Below are 12671 nucleotides of genomic sequence, written 5' to 3'. Positions count from 1 at the left end.
TAACCTCTGTACAGCTCTCCTCATCTCCACTATGACAACTGATCCCTCCTCCCCCATGTCCTCCTGCTGAAAAGGAGACTGACTGACTGAATTGCCAGGTTTATAAAGACAGTCTGACAGTAAGTGGGTTAAGAAATACTAGCTGGTTCTGCAATCCTAAGCACAAACCACTTGTGCCCTACCCTCAGGAAAAATAGCTAAACACTGCATTAGAGCTCTCTTGTGTGAGCTTCCCTAAGAAATTAGGCAATATTTACGTAGATTGTACAAATAAATAAATAAACCTGCCAGGTATTTGAACCCTCCAGCAGGGTTGATAATAGCATGATGTTCCCACCTGAGCCCATCCTGAAGCCAGTGTCCCACAATGGCAGCACAGCAAGGCTGTGTGCTCATTAATTTAAAATAGTATTACAAGATATGTGTATTCAAGAAGAAAAAAATTTGGTTGAGAAAGTTACCAAAATAAAATGTTTTGGCCCACTTTCCTAGCATAGTTCTCTATGATCTTTGTGCACAGCAGTATTCAATGTTGGTTAAATGTATTAGTTGAGCTGTGAATGACTAGAAAACCTGCCAGTCTCCTGCTCCAACAAGTCTAAATGAAATAGTTAACCTGTAAGGGATGTAACCTAAATCCTACCTTGGCTGCACCACGGCGGAGATCCATCTTGAGCTGTTGGTTCTGCTGCAGCAGAGTTTTCATGTTGTTCTTCAGTTCAGACACTTTTGCTTGAAGCATAAACTTATCCTTCTGGGTCTCAGACAGATCTTCCTGTATCATTTCCAACTCAGACTTGACAGTCTAAGGAAAGTGATCAGATTTTTTTTTTTAAAGCTAAAAGATCCTAAATACCTGGCATAGCGAGTGACACATGCCTATAGCCCCAGCAGTGGTGAGGCTCAGGAGGCTCATGGCCGGTTTTAGCTACATAGCAAGTTTGACATCAGCCTGGGCTACATAAGAGCCTGTCTCAAAAAACACGCACTGTAGCCTGGCGGCGGCGCACGCCTTTAATCCCTGCACTCAGGAGGCAGAGGCAGGTGGATCTCTGAGTACAAGGCCAGCCTGGTCTACAGAGTGAAAAAGCTACACAAAGGAACCCCATCTTGAAAAACAAAACAAAAATCTTAAACACATTTTAAGATGTTAAGTTGTATGTCAGTTTTGAGGACTTGTTTTTTGTTAGGACAAGTTGTATTTTTCATAGCAATTTCCTCTATAGTTACCTAGGCACTGACAAGTTCATTGGAATCAAACCCGAGTTAAAAAAAAATTTATTCTATTTTTAATTATGTGTATGTGGGTTATGTGCACATGAGTGCAGGTGCCTGGGAGGCCAGAGGAAAGAGAGCTGGATTCTCTGGAGCTAGTTACATTTGGTTGTGAGCTGCCCCATGTGGTGCTAGAAACTGAATTTGAGTACTCTGGAAGAATAACAAGAGCTTTGAATTGCTGAGCCATTTTTCCATTTCCAACTCTTAACATTATTTTTAGATTGACTGATTGATTTATGTGTGAGTGCTTATGTGTGTTTATATGAACATGCAAGAGCTTTTCAGAGGCCAAAAGAGGGTGTTGATTTTCCTGGAGCTGCAATTATAGGAAGTTAAGCTGCTATGTGAGTGCTGGAAACCAAACCTAGGTCCTCTGCAAGAGCAGTTAAGTGCTCTTAATTGCTGAACATCACTGCAGCATTCCTGACACTGAACATTCAGCCTTTTCCAAACAGCAATATCTTCATGGCCACAGTTAACCCCAAGAATCTTTAAAATCCTGTAGGCAGCTATTAGACTAAGTCAAACCATTCCTAAGAAATAGTATAACCCAGTCTAATGACTTGAGCCTTTTTTTTGAGGGGGGGGGTGTTGAGACAGGGTTCTCTGAAGCCCTGGCTGTCCTGGAACTCACTCTGTGGAGCAGAATCAGAGATCCACCTGCTTCTGCCTCCCGAGTGCTGGGATTAAAGGCGTGTGCCATCACACTAGGCCATGCCATTTTCCTTTCCTTTCTCTCTTTCTTTCTGCCTCCTTTCCTTTCCTTTCTCTCTTTCTTTCTGCCTCCTTTCCTTTCCTTTTTCCTTTCCTTTTCCCTTTTTCCTTTCCTTCCCCTTCTCCTTCCTTCCTTCCTTTATTTCTTCTTTTACAAGTAGGGAGTATTAGCAAGTATGTCTCTGGTCCTCTCCCTGAGTAGAAAAGACTATTCATTTGAGCCTCCATGGAGAAGTTAATCATAAACTAAGCACCAGAACTAAAACCACATGCTCCTGGTATACTTCATACAGCTTAAGAGAGGGATAGTGCTTGAGTTTGTCTCAGTTTCTCTTCCATCTAGCTGTATAACCTGAACCAGATAACCATGCTGAATTTCATTGTAAAATGGAGACAGTGTCTTCAGATCATTGAGGTAGGGTGGGGGAGCCCCGAGGGTAATCCAATTCAATGAGAACTCTTCTAACACTCAGCCTGTCAGGTGTTCAGTAGCTAGGGACTGCACCCCTTCCATCCAGATCCAGGGCGTGGGATAGAGATACTACCAACCTGCAATGTCTGTTGTGTACTCTCTAGTTCTTTCTTGCCATGTTGCTCTGTCAAGTCAAGCTGCTGCTTCAGGGACTGAATTTCTCGTTCTTTCTGATCCAATTCCCATTTGAGATTTTCCATCTAAAAGAAGAAGACACATGACTAACACAATTTTAAAATGGTGCCTTATAGTGTAAAACAGTTCTAAGGTATTTTTACTCATATTTTAGTATTACATTTAGAAAAAAATATGATTTCTGTCTGAACAGACAGGGCAGCAGGGACCTAGCTGTCACCTCTTGGCTCCCTGTGGGCTGCTGGCTCATCTGCTCATCCAGCTGCTTCTGTAGGAGCTGGAGCTGGGTTCTAGCTTCTGCCAGCTCAGTCTGGAATTGTGCTATTTCTTGAGAATGCTTTCCCTCTCGAATCCTGGCATTTAAACAAACAAAAAGGTTAAAAATAAAACGACAAACAATGAAAGCATGAAATTTGCAGGCAAATGGATGGAACTAGAAAAAATCATCCTGAGTGAGGTAACCCAAACCCAGAAAGACAGTCATGGTATGTACTCACTCATAAGTGGATTCTAGATATAAAATAAAGAACAATCAGACCACAACCCATAGAACCATGGAGGCTATATATATATATAGCATAGAGGTCCCCTAGGACGACTGTGGCTTATAATAAATTTCGGTTTTACTCAATTATTGAAAAAAAAAAAATAGCCAAATGAATGGAAGCACATGAACTATGAACCAAAGGCTGAGGGGCCCCCAGCTGGATCAGGCCCTCTGAACAGGTGTGACAGTTGATTGGCTTGATCAGTTTGGGAGGCAACTAGGCAGTGGGACCAAGTCCTGTGCTCATTGCATGAGTTGGCTGTTTGAAACCTGGAGCTTATGCAGGGACACTTGGCTCAGTCTGGGAGGAAGGGACTGGACCTGCCTGGACTGAATCTACCAGGTTGATCTCAGTCCTCAGGGGAGGCCTTGCCCTGGAGGAGGTGGGAATGGGGGGTGGGCTGGGAGTAAGGGGAGGGGGTGGGAGGGGGGAGAATAGGGGAACCCGTGGCTGATATGTAGAACTGAATGATATTGTAAAATAAAATAAAATAAAATAAAATAAATAAAATGACAAAATTCTCTCAATTTGTTCTCCAAGGCTGTCCATGGTGAAGACCCTTTACCATTGGATGGAGACAGTATGGAGTACTTCCAATGCTCTATTTCCACTAACGCTGCAAAGAAAGCCCTTTGTACTCTGGAAGACACAGTCTATTCACAAAACTCAGATTAGGGTGCTGTCAGATACTTCCATAACACAATAAACCTCTGGGGCTGCAGTAGAGGTATGTGGACATCCCTAGGTTTATCCTACCCCTTTCCACATGTCTGAGTTGATGTTGCATTAGTGTGAAGCTACAATGAATCTCTGAATACTCAGGATGTCCTTGGATTGAGTGCTTAAATGGAGGTTCTTCCTATTCCAGGAAGAAGTCAAGGAAGAGCTAGGTTAAGGTTAAGCTCAGACTTCCTGAAACAGTCAGATGACTCTGTTCTTTTGACTTGTCCCTAAAGTACTTGGCACCTTAGGGAAAGACAGATGACTCTGTGAGATTCAAAATGAATTAAAGATGAAAGAAAATCCCAATAGCTCTGATGTCTTCTATGGAAAATGGACACTAAGGTCACCACGGCCAGCCCTGGGGTGTCCTTGTGTGCAAGCATCAGGTACTCACTGAAGCTCATCCGCCTCAGCCTGCAGTGTCTGTACCAGGTGTTCCTTTGCCTGTAGTTCCTTCTTCACCTCACTCAGCTCCAATGTAGCTGCCTTAAAGTGGCGGCGGTTGTGTCCAGCTTCTGCCCTGACAGCAGCCATCTAGAAGAAAGTAAGTTGACATTACTCACACACAAGTTGTACCATGATGAATGCTACATGTTTGATGGAATACCAAGTACCAACACTGAAGCCCCTCCCAAACCCACACAGAACTGGTCTATCTTGTGTATTTTCCTCTCAAGACCAACTTACAGATAAAGATGAAGATACCTGGCTTTATGCTCAGCACACAGGGACTAGTGACATATAGGTGACAGACTCTGCTGAATGAAAAATTTTACTCACAGTTTTCTTAGTTTTAAGAGGTTGTTTACTCCTCAACTTTATTTATTATTAGTTAAGTTTATTCCTAATTCTTATATTTCCACCTAATTATAAGATTTAATTAAGATTTAATTCTATGTAATTGGCCTCCACTGAACATTTGTTGATTTTCACAGTCAATAATAGATTTTCTCAAGATTTCCAAGCAAACTCCTGAATGCATAAGAAAAAAATTCCATTTTCTTTTCTAATAATTTAGCAATATCAGTTAGAGAAACAACTACAGCTGGTATCTGGCTGAGTGGTAGAGTTACTGACTAGCACTTTAGAGGCTCAGGGTGCACTACAAAAAAAAAAAGAAGGTATCAACAGTATCATCATTATTCAATTTACTCTATACTTGTATTTTAATGGGCCTTAAAATTGTGTCATATATTTTTTGTTCAAGTTGTTTCCATTTGAAAATAACTGCTTTTAAGATGAGAACTAGCTGGGTGGTGGTATCTCATGCCTTTAATCCCAGCACTTGGGAGGCAGAGGCAGATGGATCTCTGTGAGTTTGAGGCCAGCTTTAAAATTATTTTTATTTAAAAAAATTTTCCTGGGCCAGTGAGGTGTCTCACTAAGGTGCTTGCCACACAAGCCTGACCATCTGAGTTCAATCCCTGGAACCCAGATAAAGGAGAAAACACGACATGTGTGACATGACTCGCACACATCATGTACGTATGTACACATGATAATTAAAAAAATTTTTGAAGTTACAATTATTTTTTACTGTCTCAGGTGGGCATTGAGGCATATCTGTAATCCCAGTACTTCGAAGGTGGGGGAAGATCATGAATTTCCAGGCATGATGGTACACACCTTTAATCCCAGCATTCAGGAAGCAGAGGCATGTGGATCTCTGAGACAGAGGCCAGCCTGGTCTACACAGCCAGTGTCAGGCCAGCCAGGGCTACGTCATGAGACTCTGTCTCAAAATACAGCAACAAGAAGTAAAGAGTTCAAGGTTATCCTCAGCTACACAGCAAGTTCAAGAACATCCCTGCTACAAGAGACCCTGTCTAGACCAGGAGGAATAAAAAGAAAAAAGAAATTTGTGCATATAAGTAACAGGTTGTACACCCACACAGCAGTGGCCCTGATTATCTGCTCTGTGTCAGCAGGTGTGTTAGTAGGCAGCTCACATTCTAAAAGAGGGGAGGGTATAATAGCCACCATAGGCCTCTACTGCAGTGACTTACCTGACGGATCAGCAAAGCTGGAATGTGGAAAGGAGCCAGTCACAAAGACAAGTCTGTATACTTTAAAGCAATATACAGCCATATTTCTTGACTGATTTTAGACAAGGTCTTGCCATAGAGCTTAGGCTAGCCTCAAATTCAGTACATAGAGCTCAAGCTGGCTTTAAAGTCAAGATCCTCCTGCCTCAGTCTTCTAAATGCTGGGATTACAGGAGTGTGCACAAATGGGAAGTGTGCTTTTTAAATTCTACAGTTCCTTTCCTAGCAAAGACTAATGTGCATATATATAGGTGCCTCAGTCTGACCTTCTCAGTCCTTCATTGCTAAAGTCATTTAATGCCATTTTCTACAAAGGAACAGTGTTCTCTGCAGTCTCTGTCCTAACAACCCCGTCCTTAGAAACAAACTCAACACGGAAAGGGCACCCCCATAGTCTACATCTCCTGGAAGGCCCTATGAATTTGAAGCTGACCACATACCTGTTCCTTCATGCTGTTTACTTTCATCTTTTCTTTCTCTAATGAGGCTTGTAAGGCTTGGACAAGTTGCTTCATCTGGCGATCTTCCTCCTCTTTGCGCTGTAAAACTGCCTGCACCTATATCACATTATGAAAGGATGAATAAGGAACGATATCAGTCCCAAGCATCTATACAACCTGCAATACAATTTGGGATCCTCTACAGTCAGCCATCATGTGGAGCCCAGTAGGATGGTGTGGTGGTTTGAAAGAAAATGCCCCCCCTAATGGAGCACTATTAGGAGGTGTGGCCTAGATGGAAGAAGTGTGTCACTGTGGGGATGGGCTTTGAGGTCTCTTTTTCTCAAGCTTCCCTCAGTATGACAGTCGACTTCCTGTTGCCTGCAAGATACAGCACTCTCAGCTCCAGCACTATGTCTGCATGTATGCTGCCATGCTCCCCTTCATGAGCATAATGAACTGAACCTCTGAAACTATATGTGAGCCACCCTCAATTAAATGTTTTCTTTATAAGAGTTGCCGTGGTCATGATGTCTCTTCACAGCAATGAAAACCTAAGACAGATGGTATACATAGTGATGACATCACAGGAAAGGAAACAAGGTAGGGAAGGTTAGAAGCCCCTCTCTGGGGCTGGAGATGTAGCTTGGTTGGTAGACTGCTTGCCTAATAGGCACAAAGCCCTGGATTTGATTCCTAGCACTTATGTATAAAACAACAACTGGTGTGGCTATAATCCTATGACACAAGGCAGAAGGATTAGAAGTTTAAAGTCATCCTTAGCTACCTACTGCGTTTAGGGATAGCTGAGATGTATAATCCCTGCCTCAGAAATGAATTAGGTGCTGAAGTCTGATCTCACAAATTGTGTCACATGGCTGTGTTCAATAACATAGCTGAGAACCAAAAAGAAGAGGCAAATGTATTATACAAGCAAGGCAGCCCAGCAAGAACAGAAGTGGTAGGAACTAGAGCAAAATGTAAATTAACTAAGTTAATGTAAGTTCAGCTACCTCTAAAGCACTGTAGGACCTACGGAGCTGAGAACAGAACCTACAATAAGACACCAAGTTGGGGTTCAAATCCCAGTTCTAAATGATATCAGGACTTAGAAAGTGTCTTTTGCACAGGGTCTGGCCTGTCCCACCAGGAGCCTACTATGTAAAAGGGACTCATGAACTTGATACAATGACCACAGGCTCTTACAGCTGGGACATCCAGGTTTGTGCAATGGCCAGGTTCCTCTGAGCCTCTGAGCCAGGTGTGGTGGTCCCCTGAAAGTAGCTATGACTCAGTGTGGTGAGACACTGACAGTAAGTGTGGTCCACACAATTCTCATGCTGCTCCTGGCAGATAGGTCTCAGCACCTGGAGATTCAGCTGCACCAGGTCAGCTTCCCTCTTGGCTAGTGCAGTCTCTAGTATACTGTTGTGCTCCCGCAAAGCTGCATTAGACTGTCCGAGGCCAGTGAGCTTCCCTCGCTCATGTTCTAACTCCAGAGCCAGTTTCTTATTTGACTCTTCAAGACGTTTTATCTTCCTTCTGAAGCCTCTGGATTCTTGAAGCTGAAACATATAGGTACATGTAAAATTTCATGCTCTGGGCAGGTGTGGTGACTCATGCCCATAACCCCAGTACTTGGGAGGCAGAGCCATAAGGATCAGTTCAAGGCCAGACTGGCTATATCAAAAGCAACCCCCCCCCTCCCCCAGACTTATTATCTGTGAAGCTACTGCTCTTTTGGGTTCACAGACACTGCAAAGGGCCTTGCTAAGCTACTCACAAATGGGCATGGGGTTGGGTGATCTCAGCATACCCATTTGAGGACAGGATAGAGATGGCTGAATAAAATACACATCCCTAAAAGTTATGTAATATTCCTGGAGACCCTACTGTAGCAGCGTGGTAGGCAGTGGGGTAGGACAGGGGTTGGTGACAGGGCCCTTAGTGATAACACTACCTGAATAGGGCCAATAAACTGCTTCAGAGTTTTCAGTTCTTTGGCAAATTTAATTTGGGTTTGTTATTTACAATCAAAGCATTTTAACTGGGAAAAGAACAGGATTATCTAACCTTTGGACACTGAAATATGACAAATCTGTTAGGACGGATTCATTGCTATCCTGGGACTTATGTGGCATACAAGCTACAGGCTAGACATAGAATATAAGTCTCAGTAGCCATTTTGTAACTGTAAAGAGGTAACTACTGTCATCCTCCCTAGAGTACTGGCAACAATCTGGTCCACCAACAATCACAAGGTGCCCAAGTGCCAAGGAGCAAGGCTGAGCAGACAGCAAATACAGGTGTTACCTCATCTTCCAGCTCCAGCACCTTCTCCCGGGACTCTTCCAGTTCCTGGCTAGTCATTGTGATCACCTCCTGTAACTCCTTCTCCAACAATATCTTGCTTTGGCCAACATTCTGCAGTTCTACCTCCAAAGCCCGAATCTTCTCCTGAGAGCCAAAATGGGAGTCATGTTTAGTCAATGGCCCTTCCCTCTTGCAACTCTCATGGACACATAATTGACTACAGCCTAGATTTTGTAGTTGTTGTTTTTAAATTTTTAAATTTATTTTGTGTGTGTGCATGTGTGCAAGCATGTGTGTAGGTGGCCTTGTGTGCATGTAGAGCTCAGAGGACAACTTGTGGGAGTCAGGTCTTTCCTCCACCATATGCCCGGGGATCAAACTCAAGTTATTAGGCATGGTGAAAGGGGCCTTTATCCATTGAATCATTTAACCATTTAACCCTGTTGTTTTGTTTTGTTTTTGAGACAGACCCTCCCTTACTAAAAAGCCCAGACTGGCTTTGAACTAGTGAACCTCTTCCCTCAGCTTCACAAGTGTTGGGATTACATCACTAAACCCAACTCAGGAGGCTCTATTCTTTTGTTTATTTGTGATAAGGTCTTGTGTAGCTCATGCTGGCCTAGAACTTGCAACAGCCAAGATTAGCCTTGAAATCCTGATCATCCTGCTTCAGTCCCCTGTATACTGGGATTATAGGTTAGAGCCATCATTCCTGGCTGGAGGTTCTATTGTTGACTCTTGTGTATGACTGAGATAAAAGGATATACGGTAAGACAAAGTCATTTCCTTACTCTAGCCTACCATAAACAAAACCACAGCTAAAGCTGCTGGGAATATTCTGTTCCTCAATTGCAGATTCTAGACTCTAGAGCACTCCACTTGCAGGGCAGTGGTGGTGCGCGCCTTTAATTCTAGCACTCAGGAGGCAGAGCCAGGCAGATCTCTGTGAGTTCGAGGCCAGCCTGGTCTACAGAGTGAGATCCAGGACAGGCACCAAAACTACACAGAGAAACCCTGTCTTGAAAACAACAACAACAACAACAAAAAAAAAAACAAACCAAAAAACAGAGCACTCCACACCTTGCTGCCTCTACTAGGTGATCCAAAAGATTTAAAATGACAAACAGAAAGGAACATGGTGACTGACTAGAGACCACTCAATATTTTATAAAATAACAGAGTATTTACTTATTCAACTGGAAAAGCACATACCTATATAATCTTCTAACTTATAATGATACATCTATAATCAAAGAACTTGGGAGGCTAAGGCTGGAAGATCAAAAGTCTAAGACCAGCTTAAGATACAAGGAAAGACCCTGTTTTAAAAAGAAAAACACAAGTTTGGCACTGTACTATACACCTGTAATCCAAGTATTTGGGAGGTGGAGGTATGAGGAATAGAAACAAAGCAATCCTTACCTACACAGTGAGTTCAGGGCCAGCCTGGATTACTCTAAAACATCAAGAACAAAAACACAAACAGGGAGCTGCAAAGATGGCTCAGCACTTAAGAGCACTTTTCACTCTCTCAGAAGACCACAGTTTGATTTGTGCAAGGTGGCACACAATAGCCTCTAACTGCAGCTCAAGAAATCCAACACCCTCTCCTGGCCTCCCATGGCATCTGCACACATGTGTACACACACACACACACACACACACACACACACACACACACACACACACACACACGAAAAATAAAAACTACTAAAAACAAAAACAAAAAAACCCTAGAGGCCTCTTTCTGCCATCTTTCCGCGCTGGCACCATGGTGCGCATGAATATCCTGGCTGATGCTCTCAAGAGCATCAATAATGCTGAAAAAAGAGGCAAAAGCCAGGTCCTTACCCAGCCCTGCTCCAAAGTCATCATTAGGTTCCCAACTGTGATGAGGAAGCATGGTTACATTGGTGAGTTTGAAATCATTGACGACCACAGAGCTGGGAAAATCGTCATGAACCTCACAGGCAGGTTGAACAAGCGTGGAGTGATAAGCCCTAGATTTGGTGTGTAACTCAAAGACCTAGAAAAAGGGCAGAACAATCTGCTCCCATCCCATCAGTTTGGCTTCACTGTACTGACAACCTCAGGTGGTACCATGGGCCATGAAGAAGCAAGATGAAAACACACAGGAGGAAAAATCCTGGGATTCTTTTTCTAGAAATGTAAAACACATTAATAAAAAGCCTCCATGGACTGTGAAAAACAAAACAAACAAACAAACAAACAAACAAAACCCTAGAGAACAGAACTTTCCTAATGAAGTGACATTTGGATGACCTGGACACACATACTCTGTTGCCCCCATCAGAGCTGTGTGGTTTACTGACCTGTTACCCTCATTCTGTCACCTCTCAGCCACTGCAGCAAATACAACCTGTCTACCTGTCAAAGCTCCCCAACTTCACAGTCCTAACGTACACCTATCTACATGAAAGGACAGGAAAGTGACAAGGCTCACTTTCCACATTTACTGTGAGCCAGGCCAAACAGACCAGCTTTCCACTCAACTCCCAGCCTCGTGCTTGTCCCCCTAGTGCCTCCTACAATTTTATTTTATTTTTTCTACTTTATCAGATACTACCTCCTGTACCTTCCTCTCTCACTGCATATCACACCGGTACTGTCTGTCTGTACCTCTCCCCATGAGTCCTAGGGTTATACAGAGAAGATTATAGGACAGAAGTAAGTTCTGCCTCTGCCCCTCAACCAAGAGCTCAATTTCTACAGGTCAGGGAAGCTTCTCCAAAGGCACATGAGATAGTACATATATGTAAGTCACTAAAAGTCCAATGGCAGACCTAGTCACTAAAGAAATGTTGTCTATGCCAGATGTGGTGGTGCCTACTTATGCTCCCAGTTACTTAGTAAGCTGCGGAAGAAGGACTACAAATTTTAAGGACAGCCTAAAGATAACTTAGATTGTCTCCAAATGAAAATTAAAAATTAAAAAGTAGAGGAGGGCTGGCAGTGGTCTCAGTGACATAAGAATTTTAAAGCAAGAAAATGTTGACAGAATGCACTTTTCCTATTTTCAAAAGAATCTTAAGGACTCTAGCCAGATATAGTGGTGCATGCCTTTAATCTCAGCACTCCAGAGGCAGAGGCAGGTGGATCTCTGTGAGTTCAAGGCCAGCCTGGACTACAAATCGAGTTCCAGGACAGCCAGGGCTATTACACAGAGAAACCCTGTCTCCAAAAACAAACAGGGGATAGAGAGATGGCTCAGAGGTTAAGAGCACTGGCTGTTCTTCCAGAGGTCCTGAGTTCAATTCCCAGCAACCACATGGTGGCTCACAACCACCTGTAATGAGAGCTGGCCTGCAGGGATACACGCAAACAGAACACTGTATGTATAACAAATAAATAAATCTTAAAAAAAAAAAAAAAAAGACCACAAACAAACAAAAACAAAGCCAAAAGAGTCATAAGGACTTTGACAGGGAGAAATGTGTTTACCTACATGTAGAACAGGGTCACTGCTGCCACCAGTGCTCTGAGCTCTGAGCTGGCTAAGCTCTGCATCTGTGGCCTCCTTGGTAGCCAGAGCCTCCTGCAGGCGGCGGCTAAGGATGCTCACAGCGTTCTCGTAAGCCTTGTGCTTAGTCTTCATCTCCTTCTGGGCACTGGTCAGATCCGAGCCCAGCCGCTTCATCTTCTGCTTCTGTTCTGTGATGGCCCTGAGACATGAGTGAAAAAGCTGAGTTAACCTCCGGTGCAACCAGCCAGCTCCCTGGCCTGAAACATCAAGGGCACATACTGTAGTTCACCCTCCAGGGCTGGATAGTGTCTTTTTTGTTGTTTTTTTGTTTTGTTTTGTTTTTGAGACAGGGTTTCTCTGTGTAGCCCTGGCTGTCTTGGAACTTGCTCTATAGACCAGGCTGACTTTATATTCAAGAGATGTGCCTGCCACCACACCTGGCTCAGGGCAGTGGATCTTGAGAGGCTTCAACTCAACCCTATTCTGTCTTGTCAGAACCTGGCTGACCCTCAGGAGAAC

The 12671-nt window shown here is 43.5% G+C and overlaps 1 protein-coding gene and 1 pseudogene across 7 annotated transcripts in view; one reads left to right on the top strand and one right to left on the bottom strand.

The window, feature by feature from the left end:
- The window catches only part of Golga3 (golgin A3), a 48977-nt gene that overhangs the window by 4239 nt on the left and 32067 nt on the right, over positions 1 to 12671 (bottom strand). For all 7 annotated transcript variants that reach the window (XM_076560387.1, XM_006984084.4, XM_042268427.2 and 4 more), the window contains 8 exons: positions 12135 to 12351; positions 8669 to 8812; positions 7723 to 7920; positions 6356 to 6472; positions 4265 to 4404; positions 2820 to 2952; positions 2542 to 2664; positions 644 to 805 (listed from right to left, as the gene is read on the bottom strand). In XM_076560387.1, the coding sequence (XP_076416502.1) occupies positions 644 to 805; positions 2542 to 2664; positions 2820 to 2952; positions 4265 to 4404; positions 6356 to 6472; positions 7723 to 7920; positions 8669 to 8812; positions 12135 to 12351 (1234 nt within the window). The remainder of the gene's footprint in view (positions 1 to 643; positions 806 to 2541; positions 2665 to 2819; positions 2953 to 4264; positions 4405 to 6355; positions 6473 to 7722; positions 7921 to 8668; positions 8813 to 12134; positions 12352 to 12671) is intronic.
- LOC107402109 (small ribosomal subunit protein uS8 pseudogene) lies at positions 10326 to 10973 on the top strand (annotated as a pseudogene).

This window comes from Peromyscus maniculatus, chromosome 23 (genome assembly GCF_049852395.1).
Source record: "Peromyscus maniculatus bairdii isolate BWxNUB_F1_BW_parent chromosome 23, HU_Pman_BW_mat_3.1, whole genome shotgun sequence".
In the NCBI taxonomy this organism is placed as follows: Eukaryota; Metazoa; Chordata; class Mammalia; order Rodentia; family Cricetidae; genus Peromyscus; species Peromyscus maniculatus.
Note: the sequence above shows the minus strand (reverse complement) of the source record. Positions and strands in the feature narration are given on the sequence as shown.